Here is a 25,028-nt window from a genome sequence, read left to right on the forward strand (position 1 = left end):
ATTCAATTCAATGTTGCTGCGGTCAGTTGAAGAATATTCTCTCATTGCCTTCTGTTTTCAAATAAATGTGTTGCATGAGGCTGTGAAAACACTGACGCTTCATTTTGGTGCAGTTCAGTCTCTGGTTAATGTATAACGTTATGTGGTTCTCATAAATGTCCGCACCTGGCACAAAGCAAGGTTCACGTGTTTTATCACAGTGTGTTATACTGGAACAACTTGCAAAAAGGAGCTTACAGGAATTTTCCCAGTGTTCAGCACAATTGGTCTTGTGCTGTGAATATTATTATTTTGTTGGCAGTATTACTTTCGTGTGATTTTACCTAATGGAATTAAGGTTCAGTATGAAGCAACAAACAATTTGCTGGAGGAACTTGTGAGTCAGGAAACATCCGTGGGTGGAAAAGAACAGTCGACGTTTCAGGCTGAAACCCTGCTTTAGAACCTGATGCCAGATCTTTCTGAAGGACATTCTTGCTATTGAGGGAGTGCAGCGTAGGTTTACAAGGTTAATTCCCGTGATGGCGGGACTGTCATATGCTGAGAGAATGGAGCAGCTGGGCTTGTACACTATGGAGTTTAGAAGGATGAGAGGGATTCTCATTGAAACATATAAGATTGTTAAGGGTTTGGACACGCTAGAGGCAGGAAACATGTTCCCGATGTTGGGGGAGTCCAGAACCAGGGGCCACAGTTTAAGAATAAGGAGTAAGCCATTTAGAACGGAGACGAGAAACACTTTTTCTCACAGAGTGTGGTGAGTGTGTGGATTTCTCTGCCTCAGAGGGCGGTGGAGGCAGGTTCTCTGGATGCTTTCAAGAGAGAGCTAGATAGGGCTCTTAAAAATAGCGGAGTCAGGGGATATGGGGAGAAGGCAGGAACAGGGTACTGATTGAGGATGAACAGCCATGAGCATATTGATGGCGGTGCTGGCTCGAAGGGCCGAATGGCCTACTCCTGCACCTATTGTCTATTGTCTAGTATTATCTTCACCCAAATTGTCGACCATTTCTTTCCATCCACATAGATGCTACTTGACCCACTGAGTTCCTACAGCAGATGGTTTGATGCTCATGATTCCACCTTTTGCACTCTCTGATGTCTCCACGGTTCAGTATGAATGTATATATGTCCCTCATGATGAAGGGTTGCCATTAGCTCAAAGCCCAGGGTCAATCCTTACTCACTCTGATCACTTTAGGGTTATCCCTGGGAAGTTTTGAGTTTGTGCATCATTCAGCAAAATATGCCATTGTAGTGGTTGTCCTGCTCCAGAGAAAAACTGAATAAGCAGGAAAGGGTGAGTTGTGTTAACTCTGTACAATGATGCAGTTGGCAGCTCTAATGCCTCATAGCACCAGGGAACTGTATTCAATCCTGACCTTGGATGCTGTCTATGTGGAGATTGCACGTTCTCTCTCTGGGTTTTCCATGAGCCCCCTAGTTTCCTCACATATTCCAAAATCATGTGGTTGGTAGGTTAATCGACCGCTGTAAATTGCTCTGCGTTTGTTGGTGAGTGGGAGAATCTGTTGAAAATATGATGAGAATTTAAAAAATAGATTAATGTTGGATCGGTGTAAATGGGTGGTTGATAGTCAGCACAGACTCAATGGGTTGCAGGGCCTGTTTCTAATGTTGTATCTCTAAACTACACTAAATTTGGGGGGGGGGGGGGGGGGCCCAGTGGCGCAGCGGTAGAGTTGCTGCCATACAGCGCCAGAGACCCAGGTTCGATCCTGTCTGTACGGAGTTTTGTACATTCTCCTGTGTGGATTTTCACCAAGATCTTGGGTTTCTTCCCACACTCCAAAGACGTACAGCTTTGTAGGTTAATTGGCTTGGTATAAATGTAAAATTGTCCCTAGTGTGGGTAGGATAGTGTACGGGGATCGCTGGTCGGTGCGGACTTGGTGGGCCGAAGAGCCTGTTCTGCGCTCTATCCCTAAACTAAACTAAATCTCTCCCTAAATCTAAGTAGTGATGTTTTACCATTGGGAGGTCATGTTCTAAAACTCTTTCCAATGAACCGTGAGCAATGACGTAATTTCCCTGCTCCTCGTAAACTCCAGAAAGTCTATACATGAAAAACATGGTCATTTTCATTTTCCTGTAGAATTGTTGATGTGTAACACCCTCTCCTTTTAATTTTCAGTGGCAACAGGTCTTCCCAGATGGGAGTTCAAGTGACACAACTATGACTATAGACCTTAAACCAACTGACCCAAATGCAGGTGATGTAAGTGGAAACATTACTCAGTGCATTACTTTTCAGCTTAAGCTAAATCCATTTGAAATCAGTTTCGAGATGACTGCTGCAATTAAACATTCATTGAAAACAATAATGGGTTTAGTAGATGCATGTTACAAAACTGGTGCTGATATAAAAGTGATATAAAAGATTCGCACCCACTTTCATCCACCTATAAAATTCCAAAGTACCAGGGCTTAGCCCCTTACACTTGACGTGTTGCACATATTCTTTGTTAAATTATTTTCATTAAAAAGTCCAACCTGTCTGGAATTCTCGGAGGGTTTTCAAGAGTGAGTTGATAATTGTTTGAAAGATCAGGGAATTGACGGTCATGGGGAACTGACACATGAACTGAAGTCAGGAGCAGATCAGCTATGATAATTTTAAATAGAGAGGCAGGATTGAGAAGCAGGGTGGCATATTCGCACTCCTATATTCTTATTTCCATTGAATCTGATGTTCCATTTACACAAACCTATCATCCTTGATACCTCTCTGTGGTGCACATTAAAGATACCTTCCTGTTGTGCACATTTGTCAGCCAATTCAATGGCATAGGCTCCATTCTTCTTTATAATGACCCACTGCACTTCAATGCAGGCCCCAGCTGTAAACAGGTCTTCACTTCCACAGAACATAGAAGTACAGCACAAGAACAGGCCCTTTGGCAAACAATGTATGTGCTGACAATGATGCCAAGACTACCTCTACTTGTGCATAATCTATATCCCTTCATTCCCTACATATCTGCATGTCTATATAAAAGCCTCTTCGATCCCACTATTGTATCTGCCTCAACCACCAACAATGTCACCAAGTTCCAGTTTACTTTTTCAGATTCAGATTCAGATTCAATTTTAATTGTCATTGTCAGTGTACAGTACAGAGACAACGAAATGCATTTAGCATCTCCCTGGAAGAGCGACATAGCAAATGATTTTAATAAATAATAATAAGTGATAATAAGTGTCCGGGGGGTGGGGGGGTGATTGGCAGTCACCGAGGTACGTTGTTGAGTAGAGTGACAGCCGCCGGGAAGAAGCTGTTCCTGGACCTGCTGGTTCGGCAACGGAGAGACCTGTAGCGCCTCCCGGATGGTAGGAGGGTAAACAGTCCATGGTTGGGGTGAGAGCAGTCCTTGGCGATGCTGAGCGCCCTCCGCAGACAACGCTTGCTTTGGACAGACTCAATGGAGGGGAGCGAGGAACCGGTGATGCGTTGGGCAATTTTCACCACCCTCTGCAATGCCTTCCGGTCGGAGACAGAGCAGTTGCCATACCATACTGTGATGCAGTTGGTAAGGATGCTCTCGATGGTGCAGCGGTAGAAGTTCACCAGGATCTGAGGAGACAGATGGACCTTCTTCAGTCTCCTCAGGAAGAAGAGATGCTGGTGAGTCTTCTTGATCAGAGTTGACCTTCTTGATCAGAGTTGATCAGAGTTTTGTGAAGTAGAGATGTGCAAGCAAGTAGGTGCAGAACTTTTATGATGTCATTGTAAAGTTTCCATATTATGCAATAAGATTTGTATACTCCACAGATGGATCATCTAATGTGGCACGTTCATACTAATCCGCTACAATCTCCCGAAAACTGCAGTGGATTAGGAGGACACTATAATCCTTACAACATTGACACCAAGGTAAATCCTATCTGATTTTAATCTTTTGGCACTGACTGCAGTAAGAAAACCAGGCATCACTGAAACTTATACCACTGTTAAATGTTTGTGGTTGTCTATTGGTATTTTATGATATCAATATCAAATATTAATGATTAAGAATGGTCCTTTGTGTGGAAACTTTGACATTCGTTTACTGAATCAGCATTGGTGTGTGATAAATTTCAACATAATGTATTTAAATGTTTTATATATATAATGATGTCATAAATATATTTGAGGCATAGATAGGGTAGACAATCAGAACATTTTTCCCAGAATGGAAAATTAAAATACTACAAGACATACAGTAGCTTTCAGGTGAAAGCGGCAAAGTTTAAGTGTGATGCGCAGAGTTTTTTTTACACCAAGTGTGGTGAGTGCCTGGAACACGCTGCCGGCGGTGGTGGGTGAGGGGGATATGATAGCGGCATTTAAGACATTTTTGGATAGGTATATGGATTTGCAGGGAATTGAGGCATATGGCATTATCTGCAAGCTATTAAAAATCAGTTTTGACATAATTAATTTTCTGTTTGGCTTTGACCCAGCAGTTGACTTCTCTGCCATCATATTTTAATGGGACCGCTGACTTGAGTCAGATTTAATGACACAGGATCAGCAGAGGCTTCCCAGACTGAGATTTGGAACACCTACTGAGTTTCAATGCATGGTACATCCAGAAGAATTGGTAGCCAAGCTTAGCACAGACTTGGCCTCATGCTAGTACTCGAATCTGGGAATTCTGTGGAGAAACATAGTTAAGTCCTGACATTAGTGTAGATGTGTGGAGTTAGAAATTTGAGCCTAATACAGGTAACTCGCCCGTTGCAGCAGTTACAGCAGAGAATTAACAATTCAATATCAAAAGAAATCTGGGACATAGGATAAAATTTATTCTTATAAAATTAACGTAAAGGAAGAAAATAAGTAAACACGACTATTTCTCAACTTCCGTTTCATGACACATGCACTGACGGAGGACCATGGTATGCACCGTTTCCTATGAATGCACCTTTTAGTTTTAGTTTTAGAGATACAGCAGGGAAAGAGGCCCTTTGGCCCACATCAGCAACACTAGTACTATCCTACACACTAGGGAAATTTACAATTTATAGAAGCCAATTAATCTGCAAGCCTGTACATCTTTGGAGTCTGTGAGGAAACTGGAGCACCCGGAGAAAACTCACATGGTCACAAGGGGAATGTACAAACTCTATACAGACAACAACCATAGTCAGGATCGAACCCGAGGCTCTGGCGCTATAAGGCAGCAACTTTACCGCTGCGCCACCGTGCCCCCTCTCCTTAAAATGGTGGGTCACCTGTATAACAATGGTATCAGCGTATTGTAACAGATTATAATTTGATGTGGATCTGTTCAATTAATCAGAGTTTCCTGTTACAAAGTTCCACATCCACTGTTCAGTACTTGGATCAGATGCTTTCAATAGATAACAGACTAGAAGGAAATGACGCACATTATTAAGTACGCAACAAATACCATCTGTTACCTATATCGCCCAGAGAAGTGCACTGCATCAACTCTGTGAACTTTGGAAAGTCAACAAATGATCATCAAAAACTAATTTATACATGGAAACAGACAATTTATGTTTTTGAGTTATGGTTTTACCATGGCTTTGGAAACAAACATACTGAACGTGAGAGTAGGACTTTCCTGTTTTTCAATGGAAAATGGTAGGAGGAGATTTTTATGTGTTTTTTTTGGTAAAACTTTGCAGCAGATAAACAAAGGAACAAAGGAAATTGATGACAACTGGGGCCTGTACTCAAATATTATTGGATGACTATGACTATGACTGTGACTATTATAATGCTCTTATTTTTATTCCAATTGTTTTAATTTTTCTTTTAATTTATATTCCTCATCTAACTATAGTGGGATTTAAACTTCGTCAAGCAGGCCTCTTGCTCAGACTTCTGGATACCAATCCAGCAACTTTGCTGCTATTCTACCACAGCAACTTGTAGTTGGTAAAGTGCAGGCAGATCCTGACTAACACACATCATTGGAATCTAAATCATTGTTTCACTTATATTTACAGGATGGCTATAAGACCAGCTGCTCATTAAGTTATCCCTTGCACTGTGAGGTGGGAGATTTAAATTCCAAACAAGGTCCAATAAGTCTTGGGAAGAGATATTTGAAGACAGATGTCAGTCTGCCTTTAACTGGAGATTTTACTGGTAGGTTTGTGTGGATGTGTGTTTCCCAGACCTTCAGATTCTAAGGTGATGTGAAGTGCATAGATTTCGTATGTTGCTTGTAAACACGTAAACATAGTTTTTTTTTTGTTATGCATGCTTTTTGCAGTGCATATTTGTAATTTGGATTGAAGAATACAATGTTTCAGTGGTACATTGGTTTTGCATAAAGTACCCAAAGAGTCTGGGGCAGACAAAGCGATATATGAGAAAATGTTGGAAATTTGCAGCAGATCAGGCAGCATCCATGGAGAACATTGCAGAGATATATTGTAAGACCAAGTGAATAGGCAGTACCTCACCAAGTGGAGATCAGTTTGGTGATGCGTGACATATCATACATCTGACACTTGAAAAAGAATCATAGTCATGGTCTTATAACGTGGAAATAGGCCCAACTTGCCCACACCGCCCATCTACGCTAGTCTCACCTGCCTGCGTTTGGCCCATATCCCTCTAAACCTATCCAATCCATGTACCTGTCTAAATGTTTCTTGAACGTTTCGATAGTACCTGCCTCAACTACCTCCTCCGGCAGCTCGTTCCATACATCCACCACCTTTTGTGTGAAAATATTAACCTCTCGGGCTCCTATTAAATCTTCCCCCCTCACCTTAAATTTACCTTAAAACTCACCTTAATATGACTGAGTGTTTTCTGAATGTTTATAAGCTAAGACATTTGGAGAAACAGAGATTTAGGTATGTATTAGAAGGTACTGGACACATAGAAAGCAATTAAAAATCTAACTGGAAGTTGATAGAACAATGTATTCTAATGAAGAACGAATCCATTCATTGTCTGAAGAAGGATCCTAACCCATAATGTTGCTTGTCCATTCCTTTCCCAGATGCTACCTGACCCACTGAGTGACTCCAGCACTCTGTTTATTGCTTACGTTCCAGCATCTGCAGTTTCTTTTGTCATTCCAGTTGCTCTCAATCTCCTATTCTTTGCCTACTGCTGTGTGTTTTTCTTTTGACTATTTAAGCAATTCTGATTTGTCAAATCAATATATGTTACCCAATCAAAGCTTGTGATCCACAACCTTACCAGTCATGCATAACAACAGATTTCTCCTTCTGTAGTTTAGTTTAGTTTAGTTTAGTCTAGGTATGCAGTGTGGAAACAGGCCTTTCGGCCCACCGAATCCGTGGCGACCAACGATCACCCGCACACCAGTTCTGTTATCCCACTTTCGCATTCTACACACTAGGGGCAATTTACAGAAGCCAATTAACCTACAAACCTACACGTCTTTGGAATACGGGACGAAACCGGAGCAGCTGGAGCAAACCTATGAGGTCACAATGAGAATGTGCAAACTCCAGACAGATATCACCCATAGTCAGAATCAAACCCAGGTCTCTGGCACTTTAAAGCAGCAACTCCAACACTGGGCACTGCACCACCCATGTCATTTCTGTTTATTTTGCCCAGCATCATAAATCAGTTCCTCTGGATATTGTTTCCAATGGGTGAAAGTTCACTTTCTTAATATTTCAACAATTTGCTGCAAAACGCCATCATATTTCTGGTGCCCAATCCAAAATGGCACCACTTAGCTTGTATTGCCTCTCCTCACTCCCTTCCTGAAGTGTATCACCTCACAAGTCACTACAGAGTTTTCTGCAAGGTTTAAAATTGTGTTCTTTAGCTCGACTCTAAATGTATATTATATATCAATATACAATAGCCTTAGGAAATGCCACTCTATATCTCCCCCCTATCTAAAACAAACACCAAACTGCCTTTGCATCTTTTTGATTATTTTTTGTATATTTTAGGACATACACTATGCACCTACCAGTTAAATTATTATTTATACAGCACAAAAGGAAGTGCAAGAACTTAAATTCCACCTGGAGATTCCTAAGCCAGCTAAAGCGTATGTTCGCCCTTACAAATACAATCTTAAAAAGTGAAAATAGTGTCTGAGAAGTGAGAAAGCTCGTTAGCTTCATGCTGCCTGACTTGTTCAGTATTTCTAGCATTTATTTTAATTTGGGATTTGCATTTATGACAGTAATTGTTCTTGAGATATTCGTCAAATTGCCTTCTTCCTTCATTTCCAGTTGTGGGCAGATCAGTGGTAATTCACAATAACGATCACAGTAAAAGCTTGAAGGACTGTGCTGACATTGTCGCTGTTTCTTCAATGAAGTCATTAACTTTTCCAAATGTAAACCCATTCAGCAGGTAAGAACTGAAGTGGATGAAGATTATAATAGACATATGTGGAATTACATAGTATCTACATATTGATGTAAATACTGGGTGTGAATAAATGTTTCAGCTGAAGGCCAGCGATGAAATGGTTTTTGTATAACATACAATGAAAATTTACTGCCTTATTTGAATTCTTGTTAGGGTATCCTACAAAAATCATTTTTTCTGATGCATTAATAGATTCAGTACTGCTTCAACTGCTTTTGCCCTGAACTAGTAAATCTCATAATCTTTGATGATTCTCAGTTTTCTTGTATCTTGTCATTCTGCTATCCTCTTTGGAAGCTTTCTCTAAAAAAAAAATGCTTTTTATTCTTTCAAAATATCCTATCCCTTACCTTTAATTCATTCACCAATGATGTGCCCATTCTGAGAATGGTAGATGACTGTCTGTGCTTTCCCTCGTAAATCAGTTCTAATGACGATAGTGGTCCTACCACAAATCATTGTGCAACATCACAAATGCCACTTCTCATTTTGTTGTTTGCTGATTTATTTGAACCTTATATAGAAAAACAATTTAAAAATGTGGAAATGGTCAGCAGGTCAGATGACATTTGTGGAGAGATAAATATATCTGGTCAATGAACTTTCACTGTGAATCTTCTGCAGAGTATCTTATCAAAGGCCTTTAGGGAATTCAAATATATTAGTGTATGTGTGATGCTTTGCATTTTTGTTACTGCTTTAGGAGAGATGATTAAACGTAACCTTACCATTTAAAATTCTTATTGAGCATCATATTTTCAGTTTGGGGGCATCTTTACCGAGTTTGTACATTCTCTCTATGACCACATGGGTTTTCTCCGGGTGGTCTGGTTTCCTCCCTGCTTCAAAGATGTGCAGGTTTGTAGATGAATTGGCTTCTGTAAATTGTAAATTATTTCTCGTGTGTAATATAGTGTATGGGGGATCACTGGTCGGCATGGACTCAGTGGGCCAAAGGACCTATTTTTGTGCTGTATCTCTAAAGACTAAAGTTTTCAAGTGTCTTGGTACAAGGATTCAATTATCTTTTGTTGATTTTAAGTAAATAGATTCACTGAACTTGTTTATTAATCTTTCTTAAAATAAAAGTATCACGCTGGTCATCCAGAAATCTTCCGGCAGGGTTTACATTTTAGTTCATGTTTATATGATAGGGGAATTGCAACTGCAGTCTCTTGCCTAATGCATTTTACAGCACATTTAGTCTTCATAAGGCCCTACTTGTTTCTTTCCCTCAAATATCTTTATGCTTCTTTGATCTCATATCATATATCATCATTATAACACAGCATTCAAGCTCTATTTAAAATTGTAGGAAGAATGTTTTTTTATATAATAATAATAATAATAATAATAATAATAATAATCAGAGAAGACATTAAGAAAAAATATAGGTCTCAGTTCATTTACCATGGAGAGGCCATCTGATCATGTTCCACTATGTCAATAGAGCGTTCAGTCCCAGTTTGTCTTCCCTTTATGAAGCCAAGCCATTGTCAATGTCTATAATGAAACTCGCTGCTTTTGATGATATGGTGGCCACCTATATGGAACAGCACCCCTCTTCCCATCAGAACTGCCCCCTTCATCAACTCTTTTAAGTCTAGACTTAAAACTTATTTCTACTCTCAAGCCTTTCTTGAGGTCCTCTGAGGGAGCGCTGTATGTATTTATGTATGTATTGTTGATCTATGTACCACTGTTTGTAGCAAGTTAGTACCTGCACTAATGTAAAGCACTTTGGTCAACGAGAGTTGTTTTTAAATGTGCTATAGAAATAAAATTGACTTGACTTGACTTGACTATTGTGCCACTAACTTTCCCTATTGTGTCTTGACCCAAAACGTCACCCATTCCTTCTCTCCAGTTACTCCAGCTTTTTGTGTCTACCCCTTTTTGGTGATTCTCAGTTTTCTTGTATCTTGTCATTCTGCTATCCTCTTTGGAAGCTTTCTCTAAAAAAAAAATGCTTTTTATTCTTTCAAAATATCCTATCCCTTACCTTTAATTCATTCACCAATGACGTGCCCATTCTGAGAATGGTAGATGACTGTCTGTGCTTTCCCTCGTAAATCAGTTCTAATGACGATAGTGGTCCTACCACAAATCATTGTGCAACATCACAAATGCCACTTCTCATTTTGTTGTTTGCTGATTTATTTGAACCTTATATAGAAAAACAATTTAAAAATGTGGAAATGGTCAGCAGGTCAGATGACATTTGTGAAGAGATAAATATATCTGGTCAATAACCATATAACCATATAACAATTACAGCACGGAAACAGGCCATCTCGACCCCTCTAGTCCGTGCCGAACACATAATCTCCCCTAGTCCCATATACCTGCGCTCAGACCATAACCCTCCATTCCTTTCCCATCCATATAACTATCCAATTTATTTTTAAATGATAAAAACGAACCTGCCTCCACCACCTTCACTGGAAGCTCATTCCACACAGCTACCACTCTCTGAGTAAAGAAGTTCCCCCTCATGTTACCCCTAAACTTCAGTCCCTTAATTCTCAAGTCATGTCCCCTTGTTTGAATCTTCCCTACTCTCAGTGGGAAAAGCTTTTCCACGTCAACTCTGTCTATCCCTCTCATCATTTTAAAAACCTCTATCAAGTCCCCCCTTAACCTTCTGCGCTCCAAAGAATAAAGCCCTAACTTGTTCTATGAACTTTCACTGTGAATCTTCTGCAGAGTATCTTATCAAAGGCCTTTAGGGAATTCAAATACAATCAGGTACAATGCTCAGCGGGTCAATCAGCAACTGTGGGTAGAGGAAAATAATTTAATATTTGCATGTTTAATTATGTCATCAGAACAGCATAAAAGTCAAAGCAATGGTAACACTGTTTCAGCCTTTAAGGTTGTTCATGTCTTAGTTTAGTTTGTAGATATAGCAGATGGTAGGAAAAAGGCTAGAGATGAAAAGACAGAAGGTTTGAGACAAAAGTTTTTAAAGAGTTGTGAAATGTGAAGCCAGAGGAAGGAATGTGAGCAGAAGGGGAGCGGGGCGGGAGAAATAAATGTGAGTCCAGGTGGGGCATAGGAGAGAGAGTTTGTATTCATCTAAAATTGGAGAATTCAATGTTCATGATGTTAGGTTGAAATCTATCCATGTGGAATATATGGTGCGTGTGGCTTCACATTTGGCAGTGGAGGAGGCCCAGCACAGTCAGCATGTGAATGGGAAGATGAGTAAAAATGCTTAGCAACCAGGAGATCCAGTAGGACTTGGCGGAATAAGCGCAAGTGTATGTCGAAATAGTGGCAGAGTTAATGCTTGGTTTCGCCGATGTACAGGATGCCATATTGGGGTCATGCTTGGCATAGACATTGTCGGCAAAGAACCTGTCCCCATGTTGTAAGGTACACAAAAATGCTGGAGAAACTCAGCGGGTGCAGCAGCATCTATGGAGCGAAGGAAATAGGTAACGTTTCGGGCCGAAACCCTTCTTCAGACTGTTGTAACATTGTTTACCACTGGACTGTCAATATAAAATAAAGGGATACAACTATCACATGTCCCTTAAACAATCTCAGTATGAATGAAAACAATTATTTAAAAATGAGGAAACAGCTGCTATTAAGAGACCTTTAAAATGCTGCGGTACCGTTAATCTAAATAATTATTTGTTTTTGATTGTACTTCTGGTTTCAACAGTTAGAAAGCGATATAAATATACCCGCCACACTCCCCCAATTTCTGTTCTTGTTTTTTAATCATAAAAATATACAAATGGTAATATGAAAGAGGTAATGCCAAGCTGCCTGCTTGGTTTGGTTCCTGGAATAAATCACAATTAACGTCAGGCAGTGGAATGATTAATGTTGAGCTGGTTGGTGCTTTTGCCACAGTCACTCCCACCACTTTTTACCCATTGTGGTTTTATACTTGCTTTTAATTAAAATGTTCCATGTACACAAAATTAAATATTCCTTCAACAGTTGTGAAAACATCAATGTGTCATGGAGTCATAGAGTCATACAGCGTGGAAATAGGCCCTTCAGCCCAACTTGCCCACACTGACCAATATGTTCCATATACACTAGTCACAACTGCCTGCATTTGGCCCATATCCCTTTTAAACCTATCCTATCCATGTACCTGTCTAAATGTTTCTTAAATGTTGTGATGGTACCTGTTAAATGAATAAAATTAATTATTGCATTAATGAAGCAACTTGGAGAAACACCCTCTGGAATCAGTGAGAACGAGATAATATCAAGTGTAACCTAATGTTTAGTCAATTAAAGGGCTAAAGGGTCTTAAAATAGGAAAGGGAGAGACAGGATAGTTTTGGGAAAGAATTTTGACAACTGAATCTCATGCGCATCAATGGAAGGCGCACCTGCTAAAGGAAGAGAAAGAGGAATAACTGAGATGCTGTGGGTTAGAGGTAATTGTGGTGATGAAATGGTGCTCATAAGGCTGAAGCAGGTTCTGGAGATGGGGAGGGATAAAATCATTAGGACTACACACGAGGACTAGAATTTTAAGTTGGCGCTGTCGAGAGAGAATTTCTTGATTAGTACAGATGTCAGAGGTTATGGGGAGAAGGCAGGAGAATGGGGTTAGGGGGGAGAGATAGATCAGCCATGGTTGAATGGCGGTGTAGACGTGATGGGCCGAATGGCCGAATTCTACTCCGATCTTATGAGAGCTTGGAACCACTGCAGGCCAGAATAATGGGAGGGTGGGGACTGTGGAAGGTTTAGATATAGGATCCAGACCTGGTCAGAATGTAAAAGGGGATATTCAGAAACTACCAAGTTCTGTGGTTGGATTTTATATCCAGCTATGACTGCTGAAACCACCAGCACAGAGTATTAATAAGCTTCCCAAAAACTTGGCTAGTAACAATTAGTCTGTTAACTTTTACGCTTATCTGCAGCTAATAGAAAGAGACCAAGCCTTAGCTTCTATTGAATTCTTCTCTGGTTTTATTATTGATTATGGGACTTGTTCAGTTACAATCAACTGGAATCGCACAGATCTGCCTGGCTCGAGTGTTGACTATCAAATCTCCCAACTTCAGACATGTCATTGTTGCATCAATATTTTAACAAAACTCACTTACAGGATGAAAATAATCTACTTGCAGTAATTTTGTACCAATTGATGACTTCCTTTGTAAATGACATTAAAACTTGTTATTTTAATTACAGAGGGAACTCAGCACAACTTAGTGCTATGTACATTTTCTATTCATTCACAAGGCACCATAAAATCTGACATTGTCAAGGAAACAGGCTCATTATTTGAAACCTACACATTATGATAAGCTTTTGAATAACACAAAAAAAATGTTTCTGAAAAGAGCATTGTACACATGTTACCAGTACAGTTTCCTGACAGTGGCTCAAGCTGATGAGGGATTACTGTAAATATAATTTTGTGCCAAAGATATTCTCCATTTCAACAGGAAATTCCAAGGGATGTAACTTTGGAGAATGATATTTCCCAAGCAGACTGCTGTTTTCCTCCTGTTTCAGGTTGAGACCCTTCCTCCTTCCCTCTTGCACAAAACAGGTGTTAGTTGCTTGACAATATAAATGTCAAACTCCTCTGCCCACTCCCCAGAGCCTTCAATTCTTCTTCTCAAACAATTAACTCATTTAATAAATTATAAACAACAGTGGTGGGACTTGCATGTTGTGGTCTGCAATGTTCATTCTCTGTTGCTCTGTGTGTGTGCCACATAATCCACAGATGAGTCTGTAAAGATACGTTCCTGCAGAAACAAGCATTCACATAGTGAGGGAAGCCTGCTTCCATGTGTCTTCAGGTAGACTTTGTTGAGTGGATGCTAAGGCCACTGGATGTACCTCTGGTAGATTATTTATAAATATCTGGCAAATAAAATTATTTATTTGAGTTGATTGAATTGCCTATTTTAGGATCCCATCCTGCTACCAACAGTGCTCACTCCCAAAAGCTTAGGACTATCCCTCGTGACTCCCAACCACCAATCATCTGATAAACCTCTACCCTTGCCTTTCTGTGTCTCACGATCATTCAGTTGGTCCTCGCTCTCATTGCGTTATACAGCACAGAAACAGGCCCTTTGGCCCATTATGCCCATGCCATCTATTGACCCTGACCTCATTTACCCACATTAGGTCTGTAGCCTTCTGGCCCCCTATCTCCTCGGCAGCACCAACTAATTTGTTAACTGTTGATCCCACCTCCAGCCCCTTCTTCCCTGCAAGGTCCTTGGCCTGGCCAGGACCCTCATTTACATGATTTTCTTTGTGCACTCCACACTGTGGATACTGAGGAAATGAAAAGGTTTTTTTTGGAAGAAATATTTTCCAAAATTCCCATTAATTCTTTCTGTGATGGTTTTAATTTTGAGCCTCAACCACTGACCAGTGGAAACCACCTACAACAATTTAATATGGGATCCAGCTTAACCACCTTAGAAAAAGCAAACCCAGCCGAGTTTGAGCATGGACTGAATGTCGCCTTTCTATCAGTAATAAAGCTCTTAAATGAAACAAGTTTTGGGACAATCTCACATTGGTTCCTAGCAGCTACATCCCCACCGCTTAAAGCTCCTGATGGTTTGGCATTTAATCGTCAAAATTTACCAATGCCACAAACTGGACTTTGAACAGATTAAATTGAAATGCTTTTCTCTTTCTAGATATGAATTCCGCAGTACTGTTGCTGAGGCTCTTGGAATTTTGCCCTGGAGAGTAACAATTTTCCCAGGGGGCCCATCTGCAGCCACTGTAACAGGATGCCAGCAAATCACTTTCTACGTGGCAGGCAAGTTTTAAAATACTTTCTATTTTGAAATTACAATAGTTGGGCACAACAAAAATAACAGGTATCACAATAGTCTGGCTTCCATTTGTGCTCGTAAATGGAATCAAATGGTGTCAGGGGTTATGGGGGGAAGGCAGGAGAATGGGGTTGGGAGGGAGAGATAGATCAGCCATGATTAAATGGCGGCGTAGATTAGATGGGCCGAATGCCCTAATTCTGCTCCTATCACTTATGACCTTATGACCTAAGAAATGCTTAGAAATGCTTAACTAAAATGGCTAACCTATGGTTTCTGTACATAAAGGAAGTGCAGTTTTAATGATGATTGGTAGAAGCACACATTGATTGTTCTTTCTAATGGGAATCTGAACCATTTGCTGGCAAGAACTAATTGAGCATGAATAAAACTATACCTTCCCTATGGAAAACGGCAGATTTTCAAAGATTAACAAAGCTTTTAAGGTGATAGCGTAGCTTTAAGGTGAGAAGGGGAAAGTTTAAGGGACATGTACAGGGCAAATTATTTACACAGAGTGGTGGTGGGAGCTTGGAACACACTGCCGGGGGTGGTGGTGGAGGCTGATATAATAACTGCATTTTTGGATAGGCACAAGGATGTGAAGGGAAAGAGTGATGTGGATTATGTGCAGGCAGATAAGAGTTGGTCTTGGCATGATGTGTAGCACAGACATTGGGGACTGAACGGTCAGTTCCAGCTCTATGTTCTAAAGCAAGAAGACACTGGACAGCGTTTGCTTTCACTGTCCTGCTTGGATATTTATTCCACATGTCGATCAACCTTTACATGAAGCAGAATTTCTTTACATCTATCTATTGAACTTTACTTCATTTCCTAATGGTTGATCCTAATACTACTGCCTTTAGTGGTAGAGAGACCGCATGGCACTTTGCAGCACTAAGTTCACATTGATCACTGACCACTCATTTATACTAATCCTACGTTAATTCCATTTATTTTATTCTACCCGCATTCCTATTAACTCCCTCCAGATTTTACTGCTCGCATACATACCACTGGCAATTTATAGTGGACATTGAACCTACCAATCCATGTGTCTTTGGGATGTGGGACCAAAATGGAGTAGCCAGAGGAAACCCATGTGGTCACAGAAAGAACATACAAAAATGACACAAACAGAACCTGAGGTCAGGATTGAACCCAGTATCTGTCACTATATGGTCGTGGCTCTACTAACTTTTCATTAATTTGGATAGCAAGGGTTTAGGGAGATCTGGACCGAGCATGGGCAGATGGGACTAGCTTTGATGGGGCACCTTCGTCGCCATGGATAAGTTGGGCCGAAGAGTCTGTTTCTGTGCTGTATGAATATATGACTCTAATTGCACCACTGTGCCATCCAAAGCAAAAAAGGTGATAAAGCTTTTTATGATAACATCCTCGGCATACCGAAAATGAAATAATTAGAAAATTGTTGTTAATAAGCATCTTAAATAATCCACATTTAGCTGTTCAGAATAATTTTCTTATCCCTGTGATGTGTTTAACCTGCTCATACACGTGAGGTAAACGTATGAATGGAAGCTCAGCCTGATATTGTTATTCACTTGGGGAGCCAATACCTTGCCACTGAGTGGTAGGATGTGTTGGCTTGATGAAGTTCAAGGCTGCCATTGGGAAGATATAATGAGTTAGTCAGTCTGAAGGAGGGTCTTGACCCAAAACGTCACCCATTCCTTCTCTCCAGAGGTGCTGCCTGTCCCGCTGTGTTACTCCAGCATTTTGTGTCTATCTTTGGTTTAAACCAGCATCTGCAGTTCCTTCATACACATGTTAGAATCCTCTGGTTCCATGGCAAAATCAACCACGACGGACCCCAGACGGACCCCAGCTGAAGCCTGGGAACAACTCTTTGCTCTACCTCTCAGCAGGAGAATTTGGTGTGTGAATGGGTCGTGTGAGGAAGCTGAAATGGAAATAACTTTCTAAATTTGATTTTTTTTAAATAATCATCTGCTGCAGATGTGTCATGAAGGCATTTTAAATTTTGTAAAATGGCACATAGTGATCTGAACGGAATTTGTTCTTGTGGTTGCTTTGTGCATACAGTGTGAGAAAAATAGTAAGAAGCTCTCTTACAGTCTCTCTCTGGTGGATCAGTAAATATATCCTTGTGTATGTTGTTTGTAACATTTTCCAAAACAGTGAACATGTGAACGCTCCCTGTTGCATGTATACGATGTTGCTAATGAGAAAAAAAATAATTTCCAGAGGAAATCCTGTCCTAAAATCCTTTTGGTAAACATCTTTACATAAGATATTAAAATTACTTGTTCCCAAATGATACATTTCTCATCTTTGGGGCCCCTTATAGATCAAGCTGTGCCACTTGAGAACTGAATTAGTAAAATACATGTGAGGATAATTAGTGACCTTATCCTTTTGTAAAAAAAGAACATATTCACTAGAGATGGGTCAGATTGTAGCTACAGGTGAACAGGTGTGGAAAATAGAAAAAAAAAACTATTCCTGGTGGATTATAAAACCAGGTTTATTGGTGGAATGGATTACGAAGCGACCTGTTTGGGATCCTAGAAATGGCTGATAATGGCAGCAAAGGAGTATGAAGGGGTGGGTTGGTAGGTGGAGCAGATTAAATTATGTTAGTGACATCAATTTCCTTGTCCACGCTGGAAGTGTATTCTGGCTTGTGCTGCCTTGGTATGAAAAGTATAAAAACACTTAAGTAGATTTCGCGATTTGGCTTTCTTGCTAAGATTGCCTGAAAGAAATTTACCTGCTCAGCATGCCCAATGTAATGTGTGGTCAGGGAAAGACACAAAATGCTGGAGTAACTCAACGGATCAGGCAGCATCCGTGGAGAACATGGATAGGTGACTTTTCAGGTCAGTGACCTTCTTCAGACTGAAGTCTGGATCAGTCTGAAGAAGGGTCCCGACCCGAAATGTCACCTATCCATTTCATAGAGCCATAGAGAGTCATAGAGGCATGCAGCGCGGAAACAGGCCCTTTGGTTCAGCTTGCCCGCACTGACCAAGGTGTCCTATCTACACTAGTCCCAGCTGTCCATATTTGGCCCATATCTCTGATTTCCATGCTGTATTTCTAACATAAACTTTGGAGAATATGAATATGTGACGTAAGAAGGGTCCCGGCCCCATAGCAGAAGGGTCCACGCCGCAGGGCTGCAAACTGGAAGTATCCTGAGCTAATTCTGCTACCACCATCAATCATCTATTGTAACAAGTGATGGCTCCGGAAGCTTGCGTCCTTTTCAGGACAGACAATGACAGTGATGTCAACACTTGAAACAAGATTGACAGGAAAGAAGAAGGGTCCCGACCCGAAACATCACCTATCCATGTTCTCCTGACCCATAATTAGAATTGCAGTATTTTGCTTTCTATTTATAAGGTTAGATAATGTTAAGGGACGTTAAATCAAAATATGACCAGATGATACTGATGTTGCAATTCATCAGCATTGGTGTAAACATAGCACATAGATTTATTTTAATAACTTTCTCTTGTGAGACTGTTAATGTGTTCTTTTGAATGTTTTTGATATCTTTCCAAAACAACGAACACAAGAAGACTCCCTGTTGCATTTGTCTTATGTGGCTAATGAGGAAAATAACTATCAGGGCAAATCTGATAGTCAACGTTTGATAATCAAAAATAGCTCTTTCTGAATAGCATTACTGTACTTTTTTGCTCACAGTTAGAAAAGTAAAATGTTAAAATTGATTACATTATTATTCGGGAATCCTCTTTTTTTTTATATGCTGGAGATTTTAAACATACAAGATATCAGAGAGCTTCACAGTGTAGATATTGAGAAGTTTCCACTTGTGGGCCAGTCACGAACAAGAGTACACGGTTACAAAATAAGTGTCTGATTATTTAACAATGAGGTGTATGAAAGTGTGTTCTCTCATAGGAAAGTGAAACTTGTGAATCTCTGGTATTCTCTGCCCCTGAGAGTGGTGGAGGCCAGATCGTTAGATACATTTAAGGCGTAGATTGATAAATATATGAAACTTTGAGGAATTCAAGGTTACGGAGAACTGGCACAAAAGAGGCCAGCACAGACCAGCCACAATTACAATGAACAGTGAGATAGGCTTGAAGGTCTCTTATTTTATCATTTTCTTGCATAGTTCCTTGCCCTTTAAGATCTATGATTTCATGTTGACTGGATCTTGGCAGAAATTCCTGTTTAAAAATATGACCAGTCTTATTATTTCATTATTTTTTAAATCTGTTCAGTTGTAGCGTATTTCATGTATTTGTTTTAATGTTTTAGTTTGAGGGTTAATGAATTTGTAGGTTAATTGGGTTTGGTAAAAATTGTAAATTGTTCCTAGTGTATGGGATAGTGTTAGTGTATGGAGGTGATCACTGGTCAGCGTGGACTCATTGGGCTGAAGAGCCTGTTTCCACATTGTATCTCAAGTATAAAGTCTAAAAAACTCTATAAATTTGCTGTAACCATAAAATCGGGGGAAGTCGCTGCACAGTGTCCTGGGCTAAGTGTTGGCAAGGCAGTCCAGGGTACTTGTATTTCGGTTCATCTGAGAACGTAGTTTGTGTGTGAACTTGAAATACCATGTTTTAGTTTCAGTTTAGTTCGGGCCAGTGAGTTTATAAATCTCACTGCATACTAATTTTAGATGTTATGCTATTGTTGACATCATTTATGTGAGTTACTTGCTAAAAGAAAATTTGCAAGACAGGACAAAACACTCAACAAAAAATGTGGGGTCAAACATTCTGAGTGTCACCCAGAAATGTCTGCAGAATTGCCGAATTGCAAATACAACAGCACAAGTCTGAAGATCAGTCTTGACCCAAAACATCACCCATTCCTTCTCTCCAGAGATGCTGCCTGACCCGCTGAGTTACTCCAGCATTTTGTGTCTGTCTTCCTTCCTACACAGCACAACACTTGATTTTAAATGTAAAAAGACACAAAGTGACAGGCGGCATCTCTGGAGAACATGAAGCAGTGATGTTTTAGGTTGGGGCCCTTCTTTAGACTGATTCTGAAGAAAAATCTGAAGATGTTGCCTGATCCGTGAATTACTCCAGCACTTTGCGTTGTTTTTTGTAAACCAGCACCTGCAGTTCCTTGTTTCTACTGTATTTGAATTTCTATGAACAAATTTACAGCTCAATGTTTTCCTCCTTTCAGGAAATGTTGATACAACCAAAATGGACAATTTAGAGAAAAATGATAAAATGGGTAAATTCAAGGCCTCCAAATCATGCACAGCAGGTATGTTGCATTATTAGCTATTAATGTACCAAAGTGTTTTGGGTGATTTATTTGCAGCAGACAATGGGGTTAAAAAGCATCAGAGTATAATTTGCACAGTCATGGTGACGTTGAGATATAATGGGGTTTTTCACATAAGAACATAAGAAATGGAAGCAGATGTAAGCTATTTCCATCCTCAACTTTGCTCTGTCATTCAGTTGTGTCTGTTTTGCCATAAAATAATGTTTCAGCTGTGTGTGAATAACAAGTGTCATCAATTGAGCAAATATTTCACGCCCAGTCAACAGTTATGTTCCAATGAGATGAGAATAACTAGAATACGGAATTGAAATGATTCACTGGAATAACACTCATTTCCAGCTTTGTGCATTTCAATAACATTTTTTATATGGTAACTTATGATGTCAAAGTGTGGGAGGCACTGACTCAGAAGGCAGTGTTTGAGAAAGATTATGTTTCCCAGCGTTGATGTTTTTCATGCCAAAGACCTCCATCTTGTAGGGAGAAAAAACCTTTACATGGCTTTGACACTGTTTAGTTTAGTTTATTGTCACATGTACCAAGTTATAGTGAAAAGCTTGTGTTGCGTTCTAACCAGTCAGCGTAAAGATAATACATGATTATAATCGAGCCATCCACAGTATACAGATGCATGATAAAGGGAATAACGTGAATAACATTTAGTGCAAGATGAAGTCCAGTAAAGTGCAATTAAAGATAGTCTGAGTGTCTTCAATGAGGTAGATAGTAGCTCAGGACTGCTCTCTAGATGTTGGTAGAATGCTTCAGTTGCCTGATAACAGCTGGAGGGATGGGTTCTTTGGAATATTGGTCAATGCTGTCAATCTAAAAGACTGAACATTTTCAGCATGCTAAAGAGGCTAGGGTAAATGATGGTTTGAACATAAAATAACATAGACCGTATGGGTTTTTCCGGATGCTGCAGTTTCCACCCACATTCTAAAAACATGCAGGTTTCTAGGTTAATTGGCTTCTGTAAATTGACCCTAGTGTGTAGGATAGAATTAGTTTTCAGGTAATCCCTGATCAGTGAAGACTCTGTGGGCAGTAGGGCCTGTTTCCACACTGTATCTCTATACTAAACTAAACTAAACTAAACTAATTCATGTCTGAAACAACAGTCATGAGAGTCTATAGGAAATTCGACTAAGCAGAGAAGTGGTATGAGATTGAAGGAATAGCATAATTATACCAAGAATTATGGAAGGTCTGAGGATTGGAAACATTTCAAATTCAGAAAAGGATGACTAAATAGCTGATTAAAAGAGAGAAAACAAAGATATCTATCTAATTAAAAGTGTCATCTTGACCATTTCCTGTTTGCACTGTGCTTTGATTTTAGAAAAAACGCTACCACATATGGCTGTGACTTTTTGGCCATCTTACTCAGTGTCCTCCTCCGCTGCGCAGGCCCTGAGGATTTTTCCCATCAATGAAAAATAAAAGACTTATTAGTGTTTAAAAAATCTTGAGATTCTCTCTCCTGTCAATCACCACCATGAAGGCCACGCCCCTTCTGGTGGGAGGGGGAGGGACTATAAAACCCAGAAGTGTGGGCGTGGCTCAGTCTGTCTGCAAGATGGCAAGGGAGAGGTCACGACTCTCTGTCTGAGCTGGGAAACTACAGAACACAGTGAGTATGCAATGTTAGCTCTTAATGAAAATGAAATGAGTTGTTTGACCTGCCCTGTGCTTGAAGCTGCAATGGCAATGGAAATGAAGTGAAAATGCAATCAGCTGTTTGGCTTGAGCCTGCCCTGTGCGTGAAAGTGCAATGGAAATGAAGTGAAAATGCAATCAGCTGTTTGGCTTGAGCCTGCCCTGTGCTTGAAAGTGCAATGGCAATGGAAATGGAGTGAAAATGCAATCAGCTGTTTGGCTTGAGCCTGCCCTGAAATGAAAATACATTACAGTTTCCAGCACAGGGCAGGCTCAAGCCAAACAGCTGATTGCATTTTCACTTCATTTCCATTGCCATTGCGCTTTCACGCACAGGGCAGGCTCAAATCATTTATTCAAGTACATTGAATATTCACAGTGTTCTGTAGTATCCCAGCTCAGACAGAGAGTCGTGACCTCTCCCTCGCAGTCTTGCAGACAGACTGAGCCACGCCCACACTTCTGGGTTTTATAGCCCCCCCCCCCCCCCCTCCAACCGGAAGGGGCGTGCCCTTCATGGCGGCGATTGACAGGAGAGAGAATCTCAAGATTTTTTAAACACCAATAAGTCTTTTATTTTTCATCGATGGGAAAATCTTCGGGGCCTGCACAGCGGAGGAGGACTGAGTAAGATGGCCAAAAAATCACAGCCATATGTGGTAGCGTTTTTTTCTAAAATCAAAGCACAGTGCAAACAGGAAGTGGTCAAGATGACACATTTAATTATACAGATGAAAATGGATTACGAGAGCTTCAAATTGTGCAAAAAGTGAGAAGGTCTGGTGCTTTAAAGGCGCAGTAATAATGGGGAAGAAAGGAAATTACAGAGATGTTGAGCAAACAATTGCATCTGCGGAAGTCTAAAAGCACACCAATGTGTAAAAAATGAGGAGGCATTGGAGTGAAACATTTAGAATGATTATTAACAGCAGAGAAAATGGAAACAAATGTGACAAAATACCGTAGCACTTCAGAATGAAGCAACAACAGTGCAGGTTTTAGAAAAGGCAAATTAAGTTTTAGTTCTGAGGATGTGATTGACAGGATGGATAAAGGGGAACCAGCGGATATGGTACTAAATGTGATTTGAAAGTCAATTTAATTAGTTGCCAATTATCAATTTATTGCACAAGAAAAGGACTCATGACTTTGAGGATAATTTTGCCAGAACATTGCTAAAGCAATGGTTAGCTGATGGAAGAGAGAGAATTGTTTGTTTTTATGTTAGTAAGCAAAAACCACTGGGATGCCACAGGCATCAGTGGTGCAGCCTCAGCTATTTATCATTTATATTAGCCTTACATGAAGTGACTAAGTGTATTGTACCCAAACCTGTAGCTAAATGGCACTAAAATGGCACTAAAATGGCATATTCGCCTTTATTGAAAGGAGGGTCGAATTTAAAAGTAGGAATAATCTTGTTGATGCAATGCATTGATGAGACCACAGCTAGAGAACTAAAATAATTCAGTGTGTTTGAATAGGATGTGTGTTCCTATCCGACACATATGTTTACATCAGGCCACCTTTTGTTAATACTGTCGATATATGGAAGGAACAATTTGTAACCTCTTTGTGCTTTTTCACAGATTCGAGTGGGACAAATCCCGGCCTATTCCTGAATGCCAAACAGTTTGTATTCTGGATACTGACTCTGATGTTGCAGCTTGCCCTCTACTCTGTATTTGAATAGTTGCAATGGAAATTGTGAGAGCCATTTGCTTCAGAACCTCCAACTGGTCTAAAACAAAATTGAGTAACGCATTTAAACAAATCCAGGGGTTTACTTTCATCGACATCTTTAGCTGGCACCACATGGTCCGTTCTTAGATTTGCACTTTATTTTTCTATGAATCATTGTGTATTGCCTTAAAATTAGGATCTTTCAAATGACAGCATGTGAATACTGCACGTCCTGCTATTTAAAAGAAGTTGGACGATGGCTCCATTGAAACAATAAATAAGTATCAATGGGGAAAATTTTGTCCTGGCTCACATATGCTTAACACAACAGAATTGCAAAGGAGAGTTGGACTCCACTTCTATTCCATTGATTGAAGTGAAACCAAACTATTATAGTGAAGCACAAAGTGTAGTTGTTTCTCTAGTTTAGCCCATGTGACCAAGGTGAAATTTCTATCCCATGTCACCATTATAAGGATATGTACACTAATATTCAAGAGCATAATCTTAAGGCATCAGTGGTCAAAGGTGTCAAAAATAATGAACTCAAAGGAATTATTTTGGTAAATATTCTGCAAAACAACATGTAAAACACATTCTTGAATAAAATTCAAGACTATATTCAAATTGTACATTATATACATATCTGGAAAATTGACCTCACCTTACATCATGCAAATTTGGTATATTTACATCTTAACCCGTACTGATAGAAATAATAGACCATCAAGACAATAAAGTTCACTTTGAACTGTGCAAAATGCCACAGACGGCTGTGGAGGCTAACTCATTTTGGGTATTTTTAAAGTGGGGAGTGACAGATTCTTGATTAGTAAGGATTTCAAAGATTATGGGGAGAAGGCAGGAGAATGGGGTTGAGAGAATGGAGATAGATCAGCCATGATTGAATGGCGAAGTAGACCGGATGGGTTGAATGTGCTAATTCTGCTCCTATGACTTATGAATATAGTTGCATGTGATTGATTTATGTTGCAATAGATACTAGAGAATATTAAATGTAGGGAATATTAAAAAGATAGTGTGCACCCAATTTATAGAGTTATGAATACAGTCTTAAATTAGATTGCTTACATGAAACCCCTTTACAAAGAGCCTCCTTCATTAACTTTCCCTGGGTTTTTCTATTGTTCTTTCATCACCATTTGATACATTTGTCCATTTCTTTATTGTCACCATCTCCTCTTCAACAGCTTCAGGGCAAAGCACTGGAAATCTGACTT

General features: G+C 39.9%; 1 protein-coding gene across 1 annotated transcript in view; it reads left to right on the forward strand.

The window, feature by feature from the left end:
* LOC116981186 overlaps nucleotides 1-24,426 on the forward strand; it is a 79,769-nt gene extending 55,343 nt beyond the window's left edge. The window contains exons 4-10 of the mRNA XM_033034002.1: nucleotides 2,156-2,239; nucleotides 3,794-3,895; nucleotides 5,983-6,124; nucleotides 8,218-8,341; nucleotides 15,019-15,143; nucleotides 20,338-20,421; nucleotides 23,694-24,426. Coding sequence (XP_032889893.1) covers nucleotides 2,156-2,239; nucleotides 3,794-3,895; nucleotides 5,983-6,124; nucleotides 8,218-8,341; nucleotides 15,019-15,143; nucleotides 20,338-20,421; nucleotides 23,694-23,797 — 765 coding nt within the window. The 3' untranslated portion in view covers nucleotides 23,798-24,426. The remainder of the gene's footprint in view (nucleotides 1-2,155; nucleotides 2,240-3,793; nucleotides 3,896-5,982; nucleotides 6,125-8,217; nucleotides 8,342-15,018; nucleotides 15,144-20,337; nucleotides 20,422-23,693) is intronic.
* The last annotated feature ends 602 nt before the right edge of the window (nucleotides 24,427-25,028 follow it).

Source organism: Amblyraja radiata, chromosome 15 (assembly GCF_010909765.2).
Source record: "Amblyraja radiata isolate CabotCenter1 chromosome 15, sAmbRad1.1.pri, whole genome shotgun sequence".
NCBI classification, from domain to species: domain Eukaryota; kingdom Metazoa; phylum Chordata; class Chondrichthyes; order Rajiformes; family Rajidae; genus Amblyraja; species Amblyraja radiata.